General features: G+C 42.1%; 5 protein-coding genes across 5 annotated transcripts; all 5 read right to left on the bottom strand.

The window, feature by feature from the left end:
* Positions 1–1,616, bottom strand: LOC118211485 (olfactory receptor class A-like protein 1). Its single transcript, XM_035388724.1, has 2 exons — positions 1,399–1,616; positions 1–976 (listed from the first exon to the last, which is right to left on the bottom strand). The coding sequence occupies exons 1-2, from the start codon at positions 1,401–1,403 to the stop codon at positions 1–3; spliced, it is 981 nt and encodes a 326-aa protein (XP_035244615.1). The 5' UTR covers positions 1,404–1,616.
* Positions 1,617–5,435: 3,819 nt separating this feature from the next.
* Positions 5,436–6,398, bottom strand: LOC118211439 (olfactory receptor class A-like protein 1). The gene has a single exon (XM_035388638.1). It carries the CDS (start codon positions 6,396–6,398, stop codon positions 5,436–5,438), a length of 963 nt encoding a protein of 320 aa, XP_035244529.1.
* A 4,059-nt stretch (positions 6,399–10,457) lies between these two features.
* LOC118211438 (olfactory receptor class A-like protein 1) lies at positions 10,458–12,064 on the bottom strand. The gene is made up of 2 exons (XM_035388637.1): positions 12,052–12,064; positions 10,458–11,437 (listed from the first exon to the last, which is right to left on the bottom strand). The coding sequence occupies exon 2, from the start codon at positions 11,418–11,420 to the stop codon at positions 10,458–10,460; it is 963 nt and encodes a 320-aa protein (XP_035244528.1). The 5' UTR covers positions 11,421–11,437; positions 12,052–12,064.
* A 4,125-nt stretch (positions 12,065–16,189) lies between these two features.
* LOC118210887 (olfactory receptor class A-like protein 1) lies at positions 16,190–18,257 on the bottom strand. The gene is made up of 2 exons (XM_035387376.1): positions 18,230–18,257; positions 16,190–17,556 (listed from the first exon to the last, which is right to left on the bottom strand). The coding sequence occupies exon 2, from the start codon at positions 17,537–17,539 to the stop codon at positions 16,577–16,579; it is 963 nt and encodes a 320-aa protein (XP_035243267.1). The 5' UTR covers positions 17,540–17,556; positions 18,230–18,257; the 3' UTR covers positions 16,190–16,576.
* A 3,120-nt stretch (positions 18,258–21,377) lies between these two features.
* Positions 21,378–22,628, bottom strand: LOC118211875 (olfactory receptor class A-like protein 1). Its single transcript, XM_035389426.1, has one exon. It carries the CDS (start codon positions 22,613–22,615, stop codon positions 21,653–21,655), a length of 963 nt encoding a protein of 320 aa, XP_035245317.1. The 5' UTR covers positions 22,616–22,628; the 3' UTR covers positions 21,378–21,652.
* Positions 22,629–27,020: the final 4,392 nt, after the last annotated feature.

Here is a 27,020-nt window from a genome sequence, read left to right as displayed (position 1 = left end):
TCAGACCTTGTCGGTCGAGTCCTCCGCGTTGGAGGACGACGGCGGCTGGTTCTCGGAGGCCGCGCAGGACATCCGGGCCTTGATCTTGGTGTTGGAGGTGAGCACGAGGAACGGGCTGAGGGACGCGTAGCAGGAGGAGAAGAACACCCTCATGTCCGCCACCACGGGCGACACCTTGGCCACCGTCAGCATGTAGATCCAGATCACGTTGTCGATGCCGAAGAAGACGGCGTAGAGGGTGACCAGGGTGACCACGGTCCGGGCGGCCCGCGTCTCGACGGCGTCGCCGCCCGAGCGGCGGCCAGAGCTCTGGATGCGTCCGGCGCGGCGGCTGTGGCGGTGCAGCACCAGCAGGATGTAGCCGCTGGACCACAGCATCAGCCCCACGAAGGCGAAGTCGCGGACGGAGACGGCGGCCCCGTTGACGACGTAGGAGAGGCTGTCGCGGAAGTCCACGTGGCAGAAGCCCAGGTTGAGCGTGAAGGCGGGCACGGTGCCGTTGCGCGGGGCCTTGGAGAAGAAGGGCGCGGCGATGCAGACGGCCATGTTGAGGAGCCACAGGCCGGCCGAGATGGGCAGCACCAGGCTGGGCAGCTGGGCCTTGAGCCCCGTCCAGCGCGGCCCGGCGGCGGGGGCCAGGGTCACGGCCTGGAAGACGCTCAGCATGCAGGTGATGCAGACGGAGAGGGCCCGGGCGATCCGGTAGGTGTAGATGACCACCTTGCAGCCGGGGTCGTCCAGGAGGTCGCGCAGCCCGAAGACCGTCATGGTCTGCGGGACGCAGCGGGTCAGCAGCAGGAGGAGGTTGGCGAAGGCCAGGTGGCACAGGATGGCGTCCACGGGCTGCAGGCGGCGCTCCGCCAACACGATGTGGGCGTACGCCAAGACCACCAGCAGGTTTCCGATGATCCCGAGGCCCGTCTGCAGCAGGAAGGAAACCCCTTTGATGGTGACGCACAGATCGACGGCCTCGATGCTGGATCGTGAAAGACAGACAGAACAGGGGTCGGCTCCAGGCAACGTCATTCACACACCAGCAATAAAGCGATACGCGCAATAACTGCAACACTTCCACCAGTTTACACAGCAAGTTGAATCACACAGATCACATAGCACGACAGACCTGGGTCAAATACGTATTTGTTTTGGATTCAAATACTTTTCTGTTCTCTATTGATCTTGCCCGGTGTAATTGAGCCTGCCAATATGACCTGAAGGTGGGATTTGCACTTTTTGAGAGTATTTCATTGGCTCCAATACCCCAGACAAGATCAGTAAAGCGTAGAAAAGTATTTGAATCCAAAAGAAATATGTATTTGACCCAGGTCTGTAGCACGGTATGTAACTGACTGGACGAAACAGCCCACCAATGGCACTCTGTGCACTTCGCAGCTTTACCTCATGATCCAATCAGTACCGACGCTGCCGCATCCGAGCCGCCCTCACCCGTCTGCAGGATCCGGAATGCGGTACGCCTGCCCTGTGAACCCATTTTATAGCTTTTGCGCCCCGTTGGGGATTGAGAGAAAAGGGACTCAATCACACCTGAACATAAAAGAACACAAGAGAGACCACAGTGGAAAACATGAATCCACTGGAGGATTGACAGATCCACACCACCACAGGAGGAAAAAAAAAAGTGGGCAGGAATAAAATGGGAAAGCCCAGCAAGGAGGCATTCCCACTTGTTTACGCAATGGGGGAACCAATTAGCTAAACCAGCGTCGCACAACAAGAGCCGATCCGTTTCAGGATTCTGTGTCTACTTCTGTTTGTAATTATTTAATTGGTTCAATCGTATATCGAACTGGCATTTGTGTTTGCACCAGCTACAGCCACAGACTGCCAGTGTATCCAAAGGATTTTACTCTGCTCAAGCAAAAGAGTGAACCAGCGTAGTTTATAGAGCTGTCAGAAAACGAAAACTAGGGTAATTGGTTGGAACAACAGCTAGTATGTAGACAATTGTGCATCCCTGGTTGATATTATGGTTAATAGGGGCGACATAGCTCAGGAGGTAAGACCGATTGTCTGGCAGTCGGAGGGTTGCCGGTTCAAACCCCGCCCTGGGCGTGTCGAAGTGTCCTTGAGCAAGACACCTAACCCCTAACCCCTAACTGCTCTGGTGAATGAGAGGCATCAATTGTAAAGCGCTTTGGATAAAAGCGCTATATAAATGCAGTCCATTTACCATATTAACTGTGGCTTATCAACCCAAAATAACAACCTACTTGTTTGGTGATTCATATTAATGTACCACTTGCTGTTAATGGCACCCAGATGCAGATAGCCTACTGGTTTATCTGTAACCAAGACATTTGTTTTTTCTCCTTTTTGAACGTTGGCGCTTGTGCACTTTTTGTTAAGATGACCCTCTATTTGTTTTTTGCAACACTGTGGGTTTTCTTAGTTAAGGTTTTTGACAAATTCACCTGGTTTAAAACTTTCTGAGCAAAAAGCACAAAAACGTTTTCTCAACTAATCCATAAAGGATAACTTTGGATACACAGTGAGAGGAGGGAAAAGATGTCCAAAGGGGCGGTATAATATGCAGCCAAGTGTGGAGACCAACCAACTCAGTCAAGTCAAGAGTACACTCACAAATCTTAGATCAACACAGTACGACACGAAAGCAATTAAACAGAAACGACAGCAAGAGAGTGTTACAGTTTGTAGTCCTAAGACCCGGAAGTAAGTCGCATTTTTGAACCATGGGTTCCCTCGTCAGGTTTCCTATGCTTTTGTTCCCCATAGGGATTTCGTTTTCTGTCGAAAATAAGGTCTGTGGTTAACGTAAGCCTAAGAGAGTTTCTCATTTTGTTCTACGAGATAAATTACACCCATTAATATCTCAACTGTGAATTTCGAAGCCGCTACGTGCTTTAAAGTAGTACGTTGCTAATATGAAAGCAAAGAGAAACGGCTATCGCGTGCAGGCGGGCTAGTATTGAAACTTGAGTGGCAGTTGCCAGAAACGCGACCGTTGTTGTAGTTTAAATATAGCAACTTGTTAGCAACTTTTAAACATATTTTGCAGAGGACCACATCTAGCGGTGGAAAATCCATGTTCAGAAAGCAAAAGTCCTCCCCAGTTTTTTGTTCAAATCCCCTGGATTTGCCAATTAGCACAAGTCTTCAGCCAGAACTTAGAACTAATTAGTCAAATCAGCTGGCTGAGTTCATGAGTGGGAACACATGCCATGATGCCAGTGGTTTTACTTTGTGACCCCTGAACGTTCCACATTGATGTGTGTTATACTGTAGATAACTATTCCTAAGCTGCTTTTCAAAATGTAATGAAAGTTAAAAGGCCAAGACCATAATCCAGCAGCTGTGTCTAAACAGCAAGCAAGGCCCACCTCCTGAACCTGCACATGGTTGTTATTGTTTATGAATGAGTTGATTTATGAAGTTATTACAGAGTTTTTAGAAGTCATTCCAGTGAAACAAAAGGCCTGCCGACCAAAGGTGTGTCTGGGGAGATATTGGGCCTCCATGTTGTGTGATTGGCCAACCCTATGCCTACCCCCCCACTGTGGGCCCCCCTGAGCCAATGAAAATGGCTGTTGTTGGAAAATAATTTTCCAGTGCCCTCCTTGACTGGTCCATGGTGCCCCCCCCCCCTCCCCCCCCCCCCCCCCCCCCCCAACTGGGAAAGCATGCTGCACCACAGGTAATTACAAAGCTTCCACCAGCCATTTGTTCTAAATTGTGAGCTGTGGGAGAACCAGTCATTTTCTCACCTGCTATCTGGGTGCCTCTCGAATTGTTTCGCCTGCCTCTCAGTCCTGCATCTGTCTCATTCTCAAGGCTCATTACTGATGACGAAGGACAGAGGGCTCCATCTACCTTCATCCTTTCAATTTGGCACCTTCCATGAAAAGGAATCTCTTTTTAAAGAAATCTTCTCGTCTTATAGAAATCCTTGTAGAGCTGTGTCATTTTAGCCCCCTGAAAGTGTAAGTGATTACCCTGGGAATTTTTTTTTCCTCCTGGGAAAGCACCAAAGCATTAGTGTCGTTTAAATCTCGTTAAGCTAATAACACCCATAACAAGTTCAATATTGTGTTATAAGTATATTAGTGTGGAATGAACCTAACCTTAAGGAGCACAGAGTGCTAAAACCTCAAAAGGGGAGGTGGGGTGGGTGGGGGGGTGGGGGGGGGGGTTCATTTCTTGTGGGTGAGCTGGGTACCAGTGGAACATCACATTTCCCTGAAGCCGAGCAGTGTGGCATTGTGGGAAGAAACCTGTGATCCCCGATGCTTCCCTATTATAATGTGGAGGAGCTCGTTAAACATTAACAGCTCAGGCTGGCTGTATGTGGATACCCGTGTGTACGGTTTGTATGTTGTGTGTGCGTGTGCAGCATCATACGTGCTTTCCAGCAGCACTCTGGGAGTTGATAAACTGAAGTGCTTCGGTGCATATCCAGCTGCATGAGTGGATTGTATGTACAAAGAATGTAAAGCTGTGTAAGTCACTCTGAATAAGAATGTCTACTCAGTGCCTACTAAAATGTAATGTCAAGAAACTGAAATGTCTGGAAAGGGAAAAATAAAATTTCCTACTTATTGCAATTCACTTAATGTAAGCTCAAGCTTGGAAGCAAAAAGGCATTCACACTTGAAGAAAAATCACATTGGTTCTCATACTTCACAAAAAGTAAAAGACTGTCAGAAATGATACTAGCATATGATGTGCACTCGGAATAAAGTAGAGTTAATATGAACCCCAAGGCATTTTATTTATAGCATTTTATCCCATTTTAAAGCGTTGAACAAGACTGAAACGGCAAGACATGCACACAGGATATAATGATGCATCTGTAACACCTATCAGTGAGGCCGTAGTGCATGGGCTGTTCTACAGTGAATCAGCACGTCTATTTACTGGAGTGGTTCAAGATCCCTCATTACCAGTTCCTGTTCTACTATTGATGCATCAATGTGTAATAAATATATTAAAATCAGAATAAAAATCAAAGGAGCATTTAGTCAGCAGGTGTAACGACAACATTCAAGCTCAAGATTCGAGAACAGGCCAGGAAATAGATTTTATGTAAGAAATATCACTTCCTTCAGTAATACATTTATTTCAAGCGCTTTAATTAGTACATTTTTACCCTTAATATACAGAAAGTACATTTTCTTGTAAATGGTTTATTTATATACATACACACATGTAAGAGCATGGAAAGCATAGAAAATACACATTAATCAAATCACTGCTCAAAAATGTTTTGCAATGTGTAGCTGCAAACAGCCAATCAAATATGAATATCACTACATTCTTTGGTTAAAATTTATTACATATTTATTCAAATAGTATTATTAGTAAACTAAATTTCAGGCCCAAAAGTGATATTACAGACTATTATAGAGAAGAAACCCATTTGCCCTTCGTACCTCCGCAAGTTTCACTTTTCAACATCCTCATTGTGTTATTGTAACCGGCGAAGCCTTGGCCTCTGTGCTGCTGGGGGCGATTTCTGCTGCCTTGCGTTTGGAGCCACACAGAAAGTAGGTGGCCAGTTTCTTGTTGGTGGCGATGATGAGCACAGGACTGATGGCGGAGTAGCAGGTGGCGAAGAAGACGCGTGCGTCAGAGACGGCCGGATGCACGCGGGAGACAGAGAGCGTGTAGAACCACAGCACGTTGTCCAAGCCGAACAGCACCACATACGTGCTCACGAGCAGCAGGACGGCACGCGATGCCTCCTCCGTCTTCCGGCCGGCCCCCTGCAGGCCCTGAACCTGCTGACGGTGCCGATGCAGGACCAGCATCACGTACACTGCCGCCGCCACCATCAGGCCGACGAAGGCGAAGTCTCGGACAGTGTACATCATACCGCAGGCCGTGTACGCTATGTAGCCCGGGAACACCACGATGCAGAACTTCAGGTGAATGGTGAATTCTGGGACTGAGCCGTTAGCCGGAACGGCGTGGGTAAAGAGGATGGCGGTGGAGTGGACGACCATATTGAGCCCGTAGAGGAAGACGATGGCGTGGGGGAGGTGGCCAGGAACCCAGCGTTTCAGCCAGGTCCAGCCAGAAGTGGGCGGGGCAATGACCACGCACTGGTAGGAGCTCAGCAGGGAGGTGATGGTGATGGACATGGCGCGGCCAAGGCGGTAGGCGAAGATGATTGTTTTGCAGAAGTGCTCACCGAAGAGCATAGTGATGCCCAGAGCAGTCAGAACCTGAGGAATGCCCCGGGACAGCATCACCATCAGGTTGACGAAGACCAGCTGGCTGAGAATGAACTCGTTGTGCGGCAGGCTTCCCTGTGCATAGAATAAATGGCAGAAGAGCAGCAGGACCGCCAGGTTACCTGTGATTCCCACCACATCCAGAGCAATGAAACCGGCTGCTTTGAATCCCTGGCGCACCTCCATCTGCCCCCCAGGTCCGTCTGCGGGGAGAGAACGAGGGTGCGCTGAGCAGAGCGTGGCGACTGAGACAGGCTGGCACCCCACTTCAGATCTAGAGCCTTAGATAATCACAAAACTAAGACGGTCATGTAGAAGGATACAAGAGAGCTTAAGGGAAATTTATAGTCCAATGATTCTGTACTGAGCCTGTTGTCTTCAGCTCAATCTGAAAAGCCTTGTATTATTAGTTGAACCTAATTCATTTAAAATATAAAAATATTAAATATTCACACACAGATACACATAAATGCATGTATAAGATTCTTTATGATTGTCAATTAAGACGTCATTTTTCACATTTATATTTATAGTACTTTTTCTTCAGGTAAGTATTAAAATAGAGTATGACTTTGGAAACAATATCACTGTGAATAGAATTGTCTTCCTTCTTTAGTAACCTAATTATTAACATTTGGTTCAGAATTACTTGGCATTAAACAGACATTTACATTAGACAACATGTCCTGTCACAGAATAAAAGCCAAATATATTTAATTATGACTAATAGTATAATCTACTAATAATATACAAATAATTGTAGCAGGATACATATAAATATATTCCAAGTATATTCTCAAGTTTATGATTCAGTTCAGAACAATTTAGACTTCATTATGTCAGACTGAAGAGGAATGTAATTCCTTACCTTCTGCTGGCGATCAGACAGATGAATTCCTCTCTGAAGCTGAGATCTGCAAATTTATCATTTAGAGTCCCCTTGATCAAACCCACAGGGACCAATTTAATTACCATGAATACAGTATCTCAATTAATAGCATACAAACACAGCCCTGGGTGTCACTCATTACAGCAAAATTAGTTTATCATTCTGCTCATTCATTTGTGAAAAAGCTGTTTGTACAGAGTAGCGTGTTTTTTGCCATTACAGTATGTGGTTTTGCACAATTACAAATGCTGAAGGACATTTTCTTGCCTCTAACACATCATGAGCAGACTAAATGCATCGCTCCTCTCTCAAGCAACAGAAGCAATGCATACGTTTGTTGCACAGGTGGATAATGACTAAGGTATTGAGCAATTAAACGATTATGAGACTATTGCGAATATGTGTCAACTAACCAATTATTGGTAATTTGATACTTTTTTGTCATTTGCTCTTTCTGATATTCAATTCCACATATTTCTTCTATGAAAAACATTACAATTCATCATTTTTAACAATTCAAAAATAAAATAATTTAATTATGAGTCAGTGTTTCAATCTGTAATCAAATAATTTAGCCTCAAGAACATCCAAATTCAGCAACTATACCGATTGATTTGGGATTTTCTATCCCCCTGCATTAAGTGACGCTTCCCAATGAGTTTTGAAAATAGCAAATTTATAATGGATAAAAATCCTTCTAAAACAGGGGTTCTCAACCATTTATTTTGACGCACCCCCCCCCCCCCCCCCTCAGAAAAATGGCCGCATTAGCCAATTAGATGTTGGTGGGAATTTGACAGGCTTAGCAATGTCTGATCATCATGAAACTGAGAAGATTTTTTTGTTTACCATTCATCCAATATATGTCCATACAGCTTAAAATTTGTAATTGCCGTGTGCTGTTTGGACCCCGTTAATTTCCGCTTGTGGTTATATTATTATTATTATTATGTTGTTGTTTTTACCCACGTGAAGTACGCTTCAACTTGGAACATCCCACTGGCTAAAAAAACCCTGAAAATCTTTCTTTTTTTTTTTTTTGTACAGGAAAGGTCTGTATAATACATTCAGTAGATGCATCCCTCCACCCCTCATGATCTGAATAATAATCACATTGACAGGAGGTCGCTCGCTCGCATTAACGAGCAGAGTTTGCTGGCATCAGGTCACAGATACATTGTCATGCCTGGGCTTTGTTAATTTGTGGGTAATTTTGCGGAATGGTAATGACACAAACAGCTGCGTGGCTTTGTGAAGGGCAGCCTTTGGGATCTTCCGCAGTTGCACAGGTTTTTGTAGGGAAAAAAATAAGTGTGATAATGTCCTGGCCTAAACTTAACCAGTGTCGAACCCCAGTCCTGGAGGGTAGCAGTGTCTGGAGGTCTACAGTGTCATTGGCGGTTTCCTTTTATTCAGCAGCCAATTAAAGGCTTGGGAACAGGGTGTGTGAAATCTTTAGCCGACCAATCACTTTAATGAATCTCTAGTGCTGAACCACACTGAAAGTCAGCAGACACTCCGACCCTCCAGAGATTTCACACCCATGTATTAAGGTGACTTTTCCTATGATACTGGCACTGAAGGTATTGATATTTAAATTAATTACATATCATTTTTTTAAAATTAGGTATCTGTTAAAACTTTTCTTGGCCTGACCATGGACTTAATTAAATGTATTTCGAACCATGAATTTTTTACAATTTCTCTAAATCTTTTTAACAACACATTTTTCATGCGTTATATTGATAGCTATTTTTAAACTGCATTTAAAACCGTATTGAAAGTTAAAAGGCCTGCCAACTAAAAGTGTGTCTGGGGAGGTATTGGGCCCCCATGTAGTGTGATTGGCCAACCCCATGCCCCCCCCCCCCTACTGTGGGCCCCCCCTGAGCCAATGAAAATGACTGTTGTTGGAAAATAATTTCCCAGTGCCCTCCCAACTGGTCCTTGCCCCCCCACCCCCTAAAACAATCTCCCAAATAGATTGGGAGTGCACGCTACATCACAGGTAACTACAAGCTTCCAAGAGCCAGTTGTTCTAATTAGGAGCTGTGGGAGAACCAGTCATTTTCTCACCTGCTATCTGGATGCCCCCCGAATGTTTCGCCTGCCTCTCAGTCTTGTATGTGTTTCAGTCTTGAGGCTCATTACTGATGAGTGGACAGATGGAGTTTGAGACTTTTTGGCTTGATCTTTTCAATTTAGCATCTTCAGTGTAGTTATTTTATAGAAATCCAAGTTTATTCGAGTTGTGCCATTTAAAACCCCTGAAAATGTTAGGGATTTCCCAGGGAATTTTTGTTTCATTATGAATGCATTGGTGTTGTTAAATAATGTTAAGATAATTAATACCTCTAACAAGTTCAATAATGTGTTATAGGTATATTAGTGAGGAATTAACCTAACCATATGGAGCACCAAAATGTGATGTTGAGAAACTGAAATGTCTGCAAAGGGAAAAATAAAATTTCCTACTTCTTGCAATGCACTTATTGTAAGCTCAAGCTTGGAAGCAAAAAGGCATTCACACATGAAGAAAAATAACATTGGTTCTCATTATTTAAAAAATAAAAGCCTGTCAGAAATGATACTGGCATAGATGTGCACTCTGAATTAACCAGAATTAATATGAACTCCAAAACCTTTCCTTCATAGCATTTCCTCCCATTTGAAAGCTTTGAACAAGTCTGATACCCCCAGACATGTACATATGATGTAATGATGCATCTGTAACACCTATCAGTGAGGCCGTAGTGCATGGGCTGTTCTACAGTGAATCAGCACGTCTGTTCACTGGAGTGGTTACTGATCTCACTCCCAGTTCCCATTCTACTATTAATGCATCAATGTGTAAGAAATGTATTATAATCAGGTTGAAATCAAAGGAGCATTTAGTCAGCAGGTGTAATGACATCAGAGTCTGTCAGACAACATTCAAACTCAAGACTCGAAAACAGGCCATGAATTTGATTTTATGCAACAAAAAAAAGAAAGAAGAAAAAGAAGAAAATCCAGCAATACATTTATTTCAAGCACTTTAATTTCAATATCTTACCCTTAATTAGTATATAGTAAGCACATTTTCTTGTAAATGGTTTATTTATATACTGCACATACACCTGTAAGAGCATAGAAAGCATATAAAATACACTTGAATCAAATCACTGCTCAAAAATATTTAAAAAAAAAGAATTTCACCACATTCTTTTGTTAAAATTTATTACACATTTATTAAAATAGTATTATGATTAGTAAACTAAATTTGAGGCCACAAAAGTGATATAGCATAGATTACATCAGTAGAGAGGACAGCCTTTCCCCCTCCCTACCTCCCGGAATTACACTCTTCAACATCCTCATTGTGTTATTGTAACCGGCGAAGCCTTGGTCTCTGTGCTGTTGGGGATGTTTTCTGCTGTCTTGCGTTTGGAGCTGCACTGAAAGTAGGTGGCCAGCTTCCTATTTGTGGCTATGATGAGCACAGGACTGATGCTGGAGTAGCAGGAGGCGACGAAGACGCGTGTGTCAGTGACGGCCGGGTGCTCGTGAGTGATGAAGGTCGAGGAGAACCACAACGCGTTGTCCAAGCCGAACAGCACCACATACGTGCTCACGAGCAGCAGGACGGCACGCGATGCCTCCTCCGTCTTCCGGCCGGCCCCCTGCAGGCCCTGAACCTGCTGGCGGTGCCGATGCAGGACCAGCATCACGTACACTGCCGCCGCCGCCATCAGGCCGACAAAAGTGAAGTCTCGGAAAGTGTACACCATGCCAGCGACCCTGTAAGCTACGCGTCCTGGGAACACCACAAAGCAGAATTTCACGCTAATTGTGAATTCTGGGACTGTGCCGTTGGTCGAGGGACCCTGGGCAAAGAGGACGTGAGTAGAGTAGATGACCATATTGAGGCCGTAGAGGAAGATGATTGCGTGGGGGAGGTGGCCAGGAAGCCAGCGTTTCAGCCAGGTCCATCCAGGGTTGGGCGGGGCAATGACCACGCACTGGTAGGAGCTCAGCAGGGAGGTTGTGGTGATGGACATGGCGCGGCCAACACGGTAGATAAAGAGGATTACCTTACAGGTTTGATCATTAAAGATTATGGCAATATCCAGGGCAGTCAGAACCTGAGCAATGCCCTGGCACAGCGTCACCATCAGATTGGCGAGGACCAGCTGGCTGAGGATTAACTCGTTGTGTGCCATGTGGCCCTGTGCCACTAACAAATGGCAGAAGAGCAGGAAGACTGCCAGGTTACCTGGGATTCCCACCACATCCAGAGCAATGAAACCGGCTGCTTTCAATGCCAGGCGCACCTCCATCTGCCCCCCAGGTCCGTCTGCGGGGAGAGAACGAGGGTGCACTGAGCAGAGCGTGGAGACTGAGACAGGCTGTCACCACACTTCAGATTCGGATCCTTACATAATCACAAAACAAAAACAGTAATACAAGGATACAAGAGAACTTTGAGGAAATTTGTAGTCTAATGATTCTATGCTGAGGCCGTTGTCTTCAGCTCAGACTGAAAAGCCTTGTATTATCAGTTGAACCAATTCTTCTTAATTCTTGAGGAATAAAAATATACACATAGAAACACACACAGACGCATATGTAAAATTCTTCATGATCATCATTTAAGACATAATTTTTCTCATTTATATTTGATTTTCCATACTTTTTTTCAAATGAGTATTAAAATAGAATAAGACTTTGGAAACAATAGCACTGTGAATGAAATCATCGTTCATCAGTAGCAGAATTACTTGGTATTAAACAGACATTTTCATTAGACAACAGGTCCTGTTGCAGAATAAGAACAGAATGTATTTAATTCTGACAAATAGGATAATATCTATCATAATAATTGTTGCTGGATACATATATATTCCAAGTATATTCTCAAGTTTACAATCTTTTCACTGCGCGACACTGAAGAGGAATGTAATTCCTTACCTTCTGCTGGCGATCAGACTGATGAATTCCTCTCTGAAGCTGAGATCTGCAAATTTATCATTTAGAGTCTGCAGCCCTGCAGGGACCAAATTAATTACTATGAATACAGTTAGAGCATGCAAACATAGTCCTGGGTGTCATTCATTACAGCGAAATTAGATTCTCATTCTGATCATTCATTAAAAAAAAACAAAAAAAAACTGCTTGCATAGAGTCATGTGCTCTTTGCCCATACAGTAAGTGGTTTTGCATAATGACAAATGCTGAAGGACATTTTCTTGCCTCTTTAACACATTAAAGGCAGACTAAATGCATCACCCCTCTTTCATGCAACAGAAGGGATGTCATGCATAAGTTTGTTGCACAGGTGAATAATCACTAAGATATTACAAAATAACTCAATTAGACAAGTATGAGTCAGTATTCAAATCTATAATTAAATAATATAGTCTCAAGGAAATCTAAATTCATCAACTATTTGGGATTTTCTATCCCCCTGTATTAAGCGACACTTCCCCCTGAGTTTTGAAAACAGAAAACTTGTAATGGAAAAAAATCCTTCTAAAACAGGAGTTCTCAACCATTTTTTGATGAAAACCCTCCTATCCTATATCCCGGTCCTCACAAAATTTGGATCCTAAGTACAGAACATGATTTTGAGGACACCATCCAATTTTGGTGCCTGTCTGCCATTAGATGGTGCTATAAGAAAAAAATTAATTTGAATGCCTATAACTATTCAACTGTTTGAGGCTGAAGTTTTGCATGCTGCCTCCCCCTGAAAGCACCCAGAAGTTGTTCTAATGACCCAAAGATAACTTTAAAAACATAGACACCATCAGCCAATCAGCTATTAGCAGCCGTTTGACAATCTTAGCAATGGCCGATCATCATGAAACTTGGTGAGTATATTGACCTCATCACTTGGTACTACCATGTAAAATTTGGGATCAGTTGGCCATTAGGGGGCACTATCGCAAATATGCAGGTTTCCAAATAGCATATCTTTGGCTACAATTTTGGGAAAATCCTATAAATTATATTAGTAGATCCTGCTCCTTCAGATAAACAACTTTGTCTCAAGAAGCAACATCGACATCTATTTTTTTTTCTGTAATTTTGAATTTCTTTGCAAAACCTACTTTTACAAACTAGTCTGGGGCTGTTTGGCCCCTTGTCACCAAGTTAGGCCATAAAGAATACCTAGAGTCTGATCCTCAATAACTATCCAAAAGATTTTTCAAAAAACAATATGGCTGCCACATGACAATCAATTGTTGTGGGCGTGCCCATTTTTAATTAGACAGCTGTAAGTCATGAACGGTTTGTCCGATCCTCACAAAATTTGGTACGTAAGTAGAGTCAGTGATTTTGAAGAGGCACACAAGCTTTGTTGCATGTTTGCCAGTAGGTGGTGCTATAAATACCAAATAAGTTTAAGTGCCCATAACTCTCAAATAACTATAACTTTCACTATCAAGTCCTGGGCCATTAAGCGGAGTGTCACCAAATTAGGCTTGAAAGAATCTGTGGAGTCTAAAATTGAATAATTATCAAAAAAAAATGTTGCACTTTCCAAATAATATGGCTGCCCTGTGTAAATAAACGGTTGTGGAAGTGGCTATTTTTTTACAAAAACAGCTTTAACTTGTGAGTGCTTTGTCTGATCATCATGAAACCTGACATACACGTACAATGGTTGACTCAGACGCAGCATGCAAATGAATCTTTGCATGGTATGTCTATGCGTCAGTCTGCTGACATGCAAAAGGATAAAGTCATATCTGAAAAAAATGGCCGCCTCAGCCAATTAGATGTTGGTGGGAATTTGACAGGCTTAGCAATGGCTGATCATCATGAAACTTATTTGTATGTTGACCTAAAAGCTAGGGAATCCCTTTTCAAAATCTGGGAAGGAAACTGGAAAGCTTTTTTTTTTTTTTTTTTTTTTTTTTTTTTTAACCATTCATCCAATATATGTCCATACAGCTTAAAATTTGTAATTGACGCATGCTGCTTAGACCCCGTTACTTACCGCCTTTGGTTATATTATTATTATTATTATTATTATTATTATTATTTTGTTGTTGTTTCTACCCACATGAAATACGCTACAACTCGGAACATCCCACTGGCTAAAAAAAACCCTGAATTATTTTCTTTTGTACAGGAAATGTCCCTATGCTCCTCGTGATCTGAAATTTTGCCGGCATCAGGTCACAGATACAGTTTCGTGCCTTAGCTGTGTTCATTTGTGGGTAAATTTGCGGAACGGTAATGGCACAAACAGCTGCATGGCTTTGTGAAGAGCAGTCTTTGGGATCTTTAGCAGTTGCACAGTTTTTTCTATGGAAAAGACAGGTTGGATAATGCCCTGGCCTACACTGGTCACCGCTTAAATTCCACTGAGGCAAGGGTGTCAATTCCCAGTCCTGGAGGGCTAATATTTATTTATTTATTTATTTATTTACTGCTGTAGTGTCTGCAGGTATTTGTGGTTTCCGTTCAGTCTGCAGCCAGCTAAGGCCTTGAGAACAGGCTGTGGGAGCTGTGTAGTTTACACACCCTGTTCACTTTAATGAATGTCTGGTACTGAAACACACTGAAAGCCAGCAGACTCTGGGGTCCTCCAGGAATGGAGTTTGACGCATATGTACTGAGGTGGCTCCTACTGTACTGGCGCTGAAGGTATTGATATTTAAATTAATGACATTAACCTTTTTATTATTTAACTGTTATAAAGTTTCTTTTTCTGTTTCTGACCATGAACAGAATTAAATGTATTTGCAACCATGAAACGTTACAAAGAATTTTTTACAATTTCTCTAAATCCTTACAAGAACACATTTTGCATGTGTTATATTGTTAACTATTGTTAAACTGCATTTAAAAATGTATTGAAACTTAAAAGGCCTGCAGACCAAAGTTGTGTCTGGGGGGGTGGGGGGTGGATACTGGTGTGATTGGCTAACCCCATGTGGGCCCCCTGAGCCAATGAAAATGGCTGTTGATGGAAAATGATTTTCCAGTGCCCTGCTTGACTGGTCCTTGGCCCCCCCTGAAACAACCTCTCAAATAGCTGCACCACAGGTAATTACAAGCTTCCAGACGCCAGTTGTTTTAATTATGAGCTGTGGGAGTACCAGTCATTTGCTCCCCTGCTGTCTGGAAGCCCCTCGAATGTTTCACCTGCATGCGATTCATTCTTTAGGTTAATTACTGATGAGACGACAGCGAGAGTTTATCACATTTCTTGGCTTGCTGTTTTCAATTTAGCATCTTCAGTGTGGTCGTCCTATAGATTTAAAAGTGAGCTCTGCCGATTTGAGTTCCCTGAAAATATGAATGATTGCCCAGGGAATTTGTGTTGTTCAAATCTCATTAAGATAATGAATACCCCTAACAAGCTCAATATTGTGTTATATGTATATTTGTGAGAGGAATGAACCTAACCTTACTGATCACGGAGCAAAAATCTCAAAAGGGGATGTGTGAGGTGGGGGGGGGGAGGAAACCTGTGTGTACGGTTTGCATGTTGTGTGTGCGTGTGCAGCATCATGTGTGCTTTCCAGCAGCAGACTTGATAGACTGATTTACTTCAGTGCATATCCAGCTGCATAAATGGATTGTATGTTCAATGATGTCTAAGTCCTCCGAATCAGAGTATCTACTCAATGGCTATGGAAATTTAAATGTCTGGATTTTGGGAATCTGGAAAATTCACTTAATGTATTTCTATTGGACAGCTCAAGCTTGGAAGCAAAGATGCATTTACACTAGAAGAAAAATCACATGGTTCTCATACCTAAAAAAAAAAAGACTGTCAGAAATTATACTAGCATACGACATGCACTCTGAATTAAGCAGAGTTTATATGAACCCCAAGGCATTTCATTAATAGTGCTTAATATCATTTAAAAGCTTTGAACAAGACTGAAACACGAAGACATGCACACAGGATGTAATGATGCATTTGTAACACCTATCAGTGAGGCTGTAATGCATGGGCCATTCCACAGTGAATCAGCACGTCCAGATCTCTCACTCCCAGTTCCCATTCTACTATTAATGCATCAATGTGTAAGAAATGTATTATAATCAGGTTGAAATCAAAGGAGCATTTAATCAGCAGGTGTAATGACATCAGAGTCTGTCAGACAATATTCAAGCTCAAGACTCGAAAACAGGCCAGGACTTTGATTATATACAAGGAAAATTCACTTCCTTCAGTAATACATTTATTTCAAGCACTTTAATTTGAATATTTTATTCTTAATTAATATATAGTACGTACATTTTCTTGTAAATGGTTTATGTATATACTGTACATACACATGTAAGAGCATGGGAAGCATATAAAATACACTTGAATCAAATCGCTTTTTAAAAAAAGAATTTCACCACATTCTTTTGTTAAAATTTATTACACATTTATTAAAATAGTATTATGACAGCATAGATTACACCAGTAGAGAAGACAGCCTTTCCCCCTCCCTACCTCCCGGAATTACACTCTTCAACATCCTCATTGTGTTATTGTAACCAGCGAAGCCTTGGTCTCTGTGCTGTTGGGGATGTTTTCTGCTGTCTTGCGTTTGGAGCTGCACTGAAAGTAGGTGGCCAGCTTCTTGTTGGTGGCTATGATGAGCACAGGACTGATGCTGGAGTAGCAGGAGGCGACGAAGACGCGTGTGTCGGTGACGGCCGGGTGCTCGTGAGTTATGAAGGTTGAGGAGAACCACAACGCGTTGTCCAAGCCGAACAGCACCACATACGTGCTCACGAGCAGCAGGACGGCACGCGATGCCTCCTCTGTCTTCCGGCCGGCCCCCTGCAGGCCCTGAACCTGCTGGCGGTGCCGATGCAGGACCAGCATCACGTACACTGCCGCCGCCGCCATCAGGCCGACAAAAGTGAAGTCTCGTAAAGTGTACGCCATGCCAGCGACCCTGTAAGCTGTGTGTCCTCGGAACACCACAAAGCAGAACTTCAGGCTAATTGTGAATTCTGGGACTGTGCCGTTGGGCGAGGGACCCTGGGCAAAGAGGATGGAAGTAGAGTAGACGACCATGTTGAGGCCATAGAGGAAGACGATGGCGTGGGGGAGGTGGCCAGGAAGCCAGCGTTTCAGCCAGGTCCAGCCAGGTTTGGCCGGGGCAATGACCACGCACTGGTAGGAGCTCAGCAGGGAGGTTGTGGTGATGGACATGGCACGGCCAACACGGTAGATAAAGATGATCGCCTTACAGGCTTGATCACTAAAGATCATGGAAATCTCAAGGGCAGTCAGAACCTGAGGAATGCCCTGGCACAGCGTCACCATCAGGTTGGCGAGGACCAGCTGGCTGAGGATTAACTCGTTGTGTGCCATGTGGCCCTGTGCCACTAACAAATGGCAGAAGACCAGGAAGACTGCCAGGTTACCTGGGATTCCCACCACATCCAGAGCAATGAAACCGGCTGCTTTCAATGCCAGGCGCACCTCCATCTGCCCCCCAGGTCCGTCTGTGGGGAGAGAACGAGGGTGCATTAAGCAGAGTGTGGTGACTGAGATAGGCTGGGTGCCCACTTCAGATCTAGAGCCTTAGATAATCACAAAACTAATATGGTCATGTAGAAGGATACAAGAGAACGTAAAGGAAATTTATAGTCTAATGATTCTGTACTGAGCCTGTTGTCTTCAGCTCAATCTGAAAAGCCTTGTATTATTAGTTGAAGCTAATTCATTTAAAATATAAAATATTAAATATTCACACACAGATACACATGAATGCATGTATAAGATTCTTTATGATTGTCAATTAAGACATCATTTTTCACATTTATATTTGATTTTCCATACTTTTTCTTCAAGTAAGTATTAAAATAGAGTATGACTTTGGAAACAATATCACTGTGAATAAAATTGTCTTCCTTTTTTAGTAACCTAATTATTAACATTTGGTTCAGAATTACTTGGCATTAAACAGGCATTTACATTAGACAACATGTCCTACATGTCACAGAATAAAAGCCAAATATATTTAATTATGACAAATAGTATAATCTACTAATAATATACAAATAATTGTTGCAGGATACATATAAATATATTCCAAGTATATTCTCAAGTTTATGATTCAGTTCAGAACAATTTAGACTTCATTATGTCAGACTGAAGAGGAATGTAATTCCTTACCTTCTGCTGGCGATCAGACAGATGAATTCCTCTCTGAAGCTGAGATCTGCAAATTTATCATTTAGAGTCCCCTTGATCAAACCCACAGGGACCAATTTAATTACCATGAATACAGTATCTCAATTAATAGCATACAAACACAGCCCTGGGTGTCACTCATTACAGCAAAATTAGATTATCATTCTGCTCATTCATTTGTGAAAAAGATGTTTGTAACGAGTAGTGTGTTTTTTGCCATTACAGTATGTGGTTTTGCACAATGACAAATGCTGATGGACATTTTCTTGCCTCTTTAACACATCATGAGCAGACTAAATGCATCGCTCCTCTCTCAAGCAACAGAAGCAATGCATACGTTTGTTGCACAGGTGGATAATCACTAAGGTATTGAGCAATTAAACGATTATGAGACTATTGCGAATATGTGTCAACTAACCAATTATTGGTAATTTGATACTTTTCTGTCATTTGCTCTTCCTGATATTCAATTCCACATTTTTATTTCTTCTACAACAAACATTACAATTCATCATTTTTAACAATTCAAAAATAAAATAATTCAATTATGAGTCAGTATTTCAATCTGTAATCAAATAATTTAGCCTCAAGAAAATCCAAATTCAGCAACTATACCTATACTATAATCATTTATTTTGATGCACCCCCCCCTCCCCCATCCTATGGCTAGAAAGAATCTCTGGAGGTTGAACTTCAATGATTCTCAAAAAAATGTTGACTTTTCAAAAAAAATATGGCCACACATGCCAATCAAGTGTCATGGGCATAGCTATTTTTTACTTAAACAACTGTAACTCATGAACATTAAGTCCGGAACTTACTAAATTTGGTTCGTAAGTACAGCACACAATGTTGAGGACACCGGACAATTTTGATGCCTGTCTGCCATTAGATGGTGCTATAAGACAAAAATGAATTTAAATGCGTATAGCTCTTCAACCGTTCGACGAATAAAGCTGAAATTTTGCATCCTGCATCTCTTTGAAAGCTCCCATCAGTCATTCTAATGACCCAATGATAACTTAAAAAAACATGGCTGCCACAAGCCAATCAGCTAGCAGCAGCCATTTGACAAGCTTAGCAATGGCTGATCATCATGAAACTTGGTTAGTATACTGACCTCTTCACTTGGCACTACCATGTAAAATTTGGGATTGGTTGGCCATTAGGGGGCGCTGTAGCAAATACACAGGTTTTCAAATAGCATATCTTTGTCTATGGTTTTTGGGAAATTCCTATAAGTTATATCAGTAGATCCTTCTCCTTCAGATAAGCAACCTTGCCTCAAAAAGCAACATCAGCAACCATTTTACAAACTAGTCTGGGACCGTTTGATCCCTTGTCGCAAAATTAGGCTATAAAGAATCCCTGGAGTCTGATCATCAATAATTATCAAAAAAATGTTGACTTTTCAAAATAATATGGCCACCACACGGCAATCAATTGTTGTGGGCCTGGCTATTTTTACTAAAGCAGCTGTAAGTCATGAACACCATTTCCGATCCTCACGACACATGGTACGTACAGTAAGTACAGTAAGCCTATATGATTTTGAAAAAGCACACAAGCTTTGTTGCGTGCTTGCCAATAGGTAGTGCTATAAATACCAAATAAGTTTAAATGCCTATAAATCTTCAATGGGTTGGCCAATCAGGCTGAAATTTTGTAAAATACATCTCTATGAAAGACCTCATCACAGAACAACTTTGTCTCAAAAAACACTGGCAACCATTTTGTTTTTCTGCCATTTTGAATTTTTGACAAATCTAACTTTCCCAACCATTTCTAGGCCATTAAGCTGAGTGTCACCAAATTAGGCTTGCAAGAATCTGTGGAGTCTGAAATTGAATAATTATCAAAAAAAAAATATTGAACTTTCAAATAAATATGGCTTCCCTATGCAAATAAACAGTTGTGGGAGTGGCTATTCTTACTAAAACAGCTGTAAGTTGTGAGTGCTTTGTCCGATCATCATGAAACTTGGCATACATGTAAAATCGTTGACTCAGAGGCAGCATGCTAATTTTCCTGGTGCTTAGCCAATAATAGGTGGTGCTGTAAGAGAAAAATAAATTAAAATGCCTTTAACTCCTCAATTGTTTGAGTGGTTAAGATAAATATTTACATGCTATGTCTATGTGTCAGTCTGCCACTGAATGCAAAAGGATAAAGTCATATCAGAACAAAATGGCCGCCTTAGCCAATTAGATGTTGGTGGGAATTTGACAGGCTTAGCAATGGCTGATCATCATGAAACTTATTTGTATGTTGACCTAAAAGCTAGGGAATCCCTTTTCAAAATCTGGGAAGGAAACTGAAAAGATTTTTTTGTTTACCATTCATCCAATATATGTCTATACAGCTTAAAATTTGTAATTGCCGTGTGCTGTTTGGACCCCGTTAATTACCGCCTGTGGTTAAGATAATTAATACCTCTAACAAGTTCAATATTGTGTTATATGTATATTTGTGAGGAATTAACCTAACCATATGCAGCACCAAAATGTGATGTTGAACTGAAATGTCTGCAAAGGGAAAAATAAAATTTCCTACTTATTGCAATGCACTTATTGTAAGCTCAAGCTTAGAAGCAAAAAGGCATTCACACTTGAAGAAAAATAACATTGGTTCTCATATTTAAAAAATAAAAGCCTGTTAGAAATGATACTGGCATAGATGTGCACTCTGAATTAACCAGAGTTAATATGAACTCCAAAACTTTTCCTTCATAGCATTTTCTCCCATTTGAAAGCTTTGAACACGTCTGATAACCCAGACATGTACACATGATGTAATGATGCATCTGTAACACCTATCAGTGAGGCCGTAGTGCATGGGCTGTTCTACAGTGAATCAGCACATCTGTTCACTGGAGTGGTTACTGATCTCACTCCCAGTTCCTATTCTACTATTAATGCTTCAATGTGTACTAAATGCATTATAATCAGGATGTAATCAAAGGAGCATTTAGCCGGCAGGTGTGATGATAGAGTCTGAAAGACATCTTTCAAGCTCAAGACTCGAGAACAGACCAGGAATTAGATTTTATATAAAATCTTTAATAATACATTTATTTCAAGCACTTTAATTTGAATATTTCACTCTTAATATACAGTACGTACATTTTCTTGTAAATAGTTTATTTATATACATACACAAGTAAGAGCATGGAAAATAGACATCAATCAAACCACTGCTCAAAAAGGTTTTCCAATGTGCAGCTGCAACCAGCCAATTAAAGAAGAACATCATTACAATCCTCTGTTAAGATTTATTACAAGTTTATCCAAATAGTATCATGATTAGTAAATTTGAGTCCACAAAAGTGATATATCATAGAATACATCAGGAGAGAAGTCAGCCCTTCCACCTCCCTACCTCTCCAAGTTCCATTATTTAACATCCTCATTGTGTTATTGTAACCGGCGAAGCCTTGGCCTCTGTGCTGCCGGGGATGTTTTCCTCTGCCTTGCGTTTGGAGCCACACTGAAAGTAGGTGGCCAGCTTCTTGTTGGTGGCTATGATGAGCACAGGACTGATGCTGGAGTAGCAGGAGGCGACGAAGACGCGTGTGTCGGTGACGGCCGGGTGCTCGTGAGTGATGAAGGTCGAGGAGAACCACAACGCGTTGTCCAAGCCGAACAGCACCACATACGTGCTCACGAGCAGCAGGACGGCACGCGATGCCTCCTCCGTCTTCCGGCCGGCCCCCTGCAGGCCCTGAACCTGCCGACGGTGCCGATGCAGGACCACCATCACGTACACTGCCGCCGCCGCCATCAGGCCGACAAAAGTGAAGTCTCGGAAAGTGTACGCCATGCCAGCGACCCTGTAAGCTACGTGTCCTGGGAACACCACTAAGCAGAATTTCAGGCTAATGGTGAATTCTGGGATTGAGCCGTTGGCTGGGGCACCCTGGGCGAAGAGGAGTGCAGTGGAGTAGATGATCATATTGAGGCCGTAGAGGAAGATGATGGCGTGGGGGATGTGGCCAGGAACCCAACGTTTCAGCCAGGTCCAGCCAGGTTTGGGCGGGGCAATGACCACGCACTGGTAGGAGCTCAGCAGGGAGGTTGTGGTGATAGACATTGCACGGCCAAGGCGATATATGAAGATGATGGCTTTGCAGGTTTGATCACCAAAGAGCAGGTCGATATCCAGGGCGGTCAGAACCTGAGGAATGCCCTGGCACAGCGTCACCATCAGGTTGGCGAGGACCAGCTGGCTGAGGATTAACTCGTTGTGTGCCATGTGGCCCTGTGCCACTAACAAATGGCAGAAGAGCAGGACGACTGCCAGGTTACCTGGGATTCCCACCACATCCAGAGCAATGAAACCGGCTGCTTTCAATGCCAGGCGCACCTCCATCTGCCCCCCAGTTCCGTCTGTGGGGAGAGAACGAGGGTGCACTGAGCAGAGGGTGGCGACTGAGGCTGGCAACCCACTTCAGATCCAAGGCCTCAGGTTATCACAAAACTAATACAATATTGTGGATAGAAACAAGAGAACTTAAAGGAAGATTACAGTCTAATGCTTCTTTCTGTCCTGCTTGAAATTAGCATATCATAATGACAAATATTACAAATAATAATTGCTGGAAACATACAAATACATTCCTACAAATATATATTCTCAAATATGTGACTCCAATGAAGTATTACCAATTTAGCCTTTTCAATGTGTCACAGTGAAAAGAAATGTAATTCCTCACCTTGTGCTGACGATCCAGAAGTTGAGATCTGAAGCTGAGATCTGCAAATTTATAATTTAGAGTCCCCTTGTTCCAATCCTGCAGGGATCAAATTAATTACAATGAATACAGTATCTCAATTACGAGCATGCAGACACATCCCTGTGTGTCACTCATTACAGCAAAATTAGATTCTCATTGTACTTATTAATTTAAAAAAAGCAGTTTGTACAGTGTACATTTCCCATTACAGCATGCAGTTTTGCAAAATGACCAATGCTGTAGGACATTTTCTTAACAAATTCAGAGGAGACCAAAGGCATCACTCCTCTTTCAAACAACAGAAAGGATGTGATTTTTGACTTTGTTGCACGGGTGGAATCATTTTAGTCACTATGGTATTGAGCAGTTAAAATTAAATGAATTTATGCCAGCATTAAAGATGTGCTATGCTGATCCAGTAAAACGATTCATTTGAAAGTGACATGAGTTTTCTGACAGCTTGCTTTAAGAACAGCAATTAGATCATTGTGAATATATGTCAATACAAAGTGAAATACCATACATGTTTTGGTATATTGAATCTTTTCAGTCATTTGCATTTTCTAATATGCAATTCCATATGTCTCTTCTACAAAATAAACCACAATGAACCCATTTAACAATTCAAAGACAAAATAAGTCAGTTAGGCAAGTATGAGTCAGTGTTTCAATCTGTAATCAAGTAAAACAGTCCAAAAAGAAATCCAAATAATTCAACTATACTGATTGATTTTGGCAGCTAACCAGCTATGCAGATATCTTTAAATTCAGTGAAAATTTCAGGATTGGAATTTCAGGATTGTGAGCACAGCCACTTTCCAGTTCTGGCAAGTGAGAATATTCTACAAAAGTCTGGTCAGTCCAACTCGACCCTGTTAGTGACATTTTTTATAGCCCATGCTACAGTATGTGGAGCTGCTAGCTTGCAGTGAAAAAAAGTGTGCTGTCTGTATTGTGTAATTTTATTATGGGCCAAGCACCACAGGTATGTAAGCACCTATTGCATTTTGTTTTTTCCCCCCACTATTATAAATTTTTTACCATGGGAGTCTACGGTTGCCCTTAGAACCACTTGGTTGATTTTTATGACATTTGCCACACTAATACAGGACAGTCCAAGGTATCTCCTCACCAAATTTGGGGTCAGTATATGAACCCCTCTAGCACCACCAACAGCCCAAGTCTGGACTTAAACTTTTTAACTGTTCGGCCCAGAGACATGCTTCTTTTGACATGATTCCCTACAAACGCGAATGTCTGTGACTGAGTGAGTGAGTGATGAAGTTACACCATTGGTTGGCCGGATCACATGTGTTACGTCCAACCATACACTAGGTCAGGGGTCCTCAGTGTTATCCAGCAAGGGCCAGTGTGGGTGCAGGCTTTCATTCCAACCAAGCAGTTCAATCAACCACTAGAGTCTTTGCTAAGGACCTTGATTAGTAGAATCAGGTGTGTAACTGCTTGGTTGGAATGAAAGCCTGCACCCACACCGGCCCTTACTGGATAAGATTGAGGACCACTGTACTAGGTTTAAACCTGGTCTTGTTTCTCTAGATTCCTTAGGTACTGCAGAGTTAAACGCACCCACCCCGTCACTGTTCTGCCAAATTGGATTCATGAAAAACATATTTTAAACGTGCTTTTTGGACATAAGTTGCCCGCCACTTCCCCCCCTGCATGTTGGTTTTATTGAAATGCCAAGATTGAGATGCCAAAATTGAAGAGTGAAGGTACTCCATTTTGTTGCACGTAGGATCTGCATTGAACATTCTTACTCATCATTAGGTTGCTGGCTAAAACACGGAAAGTGCTGTATAAATATATCTATTTATAACTAAAGTTTGATCGGAAACTGCAATGACTGTGATAACAGACATTATTGAACGCCTAACATTTCAATAGCTACTTGCCTAACTATCAAGTTAGTTAGCAAGGAAAAATGTATTTAGCTACCTCAAAGTGCCACATTTCCATGATATGAACTGAACCACACTTAATGCGAGTTTATCATCTTGCACCTAAGCAGCTAGCCAGCTAGCGAGATGATGAAGCAAGCTACCAGAGCTTTGTTCGCTACCTTCATAGCCAAAAAAAATAAAAATAAAAAACGACATACAAGACTACTAGATTAACTAACATATCAGTTACTTGTACGTATGCATGCCCAAAAGAATGTGGGGAAGTACACAATCACGTGTAAAGCGCTCTATGCAATAAGGGGTTGACCGGAACTGGGAGGATGCAGCGAGAGCAGGGGATGCCATCTGCGCATTGACAACGGCATTGCATCGCGCTCTGCATCTGAACTCCCAGGCTGTCTCCTAGAGCACTGATCGGAGATGGGGAGCCATATCTATCCAGCACGCAAACATTTGCTTATTATTATTATTATCGTTATTATTATTTTTATTTGTTGTTGTCGTTGTTTTTACCCACATGAATTATGCTAAAACCCAGAACATGACTAAAAATACTCTGAAAAATAGTTTTCTTGTGCACAAGGAAGGTCTGTATCATACATTCAGTAGATGCATCACCTTGCCCCTCATGATCTGAATATTATTTGCACTGACAAGAGTTAGGTCAATTGCTTTAATTGGCACAGTTGGTTGTGATGAGCCCACAGTTACTGTTCTGTGTATTAGCTGTTTAATGTATTGGTAATTTTGTGGAACGGTAGTGACAAAAACAGCTGCATTGTTTTGTGAAGAGCAGCCTCCAGGATCTTTGGCAGTTGCACAGGTTTTCTGTAGAAAAAAAGATAAGCCTGATAATGCCCAGGCCTACACTGGTCATAGCTTAAATTCTGCTGAGGCAAGGGTGTCAAACCCTAGTTCTGGAGGGCTGCAGTTGTCTGCCGGTACGTATTTCTGGTTTCCTTTCATTCAGCAGCCAATGAAAGCCTTGAGAACAGGGTGTGTGAACTCTTTAGCCGACCAATCACTTTAAAGAATCTCTGGTGAAAGCCAGCAGATACTGTGTGCCAGCAGGAGTTTGATACCTGTGCATTAATGTGACATTTCCTATGATACTGGCACTGAAGGTATTGACTTTTCAATAAATCACATATCATATGTTTTTATTGTTTCTCTGTTGTACTTGGTCTAGCCAATAAAAGATTTTTTACATTTCAATAAATCCTTCTGAGAACATATTTTGCCTGTTTTACCATCGATAATTATTCTTAAACTGCATTTAAAAATATATTAAAAGTTCAAAGGCCCCAAAGATGTGTCTAGTGGGGGTATTGGGCCCCCATGATGACTGATTGGCCACCCCCCCTCCGCCACGGTAGGCACCTCTGCCAATGAAAATTGTTGTTTGGCTGTTGTTGGAAAATTATTTTCCAGTGCCTTCCTTGGCGGATACTTTCACTCCACCCCCCCCCCCCCAAACCACTCTCCCAAATAGCTTGGGAGAGTATTCTGCACCACAGGTAATTATAAGTTTCCAGCAGCCAGTTGTTCTAATTAGGAGCTGTGGGAGAACCAGTCATTTTCTCACCTGCTATCTGGATGCCCCTTGAATGTTTCACCTGCATGTGTTTCATTCTTGAGGTTCATTACTGATGAGAGGACAGATGGAGTTTATGAGATATTTTGGCCTGATATTTTTAATATAGCATCTTCAGTGAAGTCATCTTATAGAAATCCAAGTTTATCCGAGTTGTGCCATTTAAAACCCCTGAAAATATGAGTGATTGCCCATGGAATTTTCTTTTTACATTATGAATGCACCAAGGCATTAGTGTAAATCTCATTAAGCTATATTGCCGTGAAAAAATTATTTGCTCCCTTCCTGAGCACACCGAATGGTTACAGATCTTTAGACAAATTGTCATGTTAGGCAAACCCGTGAAAATAAAAAACACATTTTAAAAATGATTATTTCATGAAAATAATAGATGAAATCACGAATACTTTTTCACGGCACAGTAATTAATACACCTATAAGGTTCAATATTGTGTTGTAAATATTTTAACGTGGAGCTTTCTAAATAATGCATGCATGGCTGACTGCATGAGGTAACCCGTGTGT

This window comes from Anguilla anguilla, chromosome 13, assembly GCF_013347855.1.
Source record: "Anguilla anguilla isolate fAngAng1 chromosome 13, fAngAng1.pri, whole genome shotgun sequence".
Lineage (NCBI taxonomy): Eukaryota > Metazoa > Chordata > Actinopteri > Anguilliformes > Anguillidae > Anguilla > Anguilla anguilla.
Note: the sequence above shows the minus strand (reverse complement) of the source record. Positions and strands in the feature narration are given on the sequence as shown.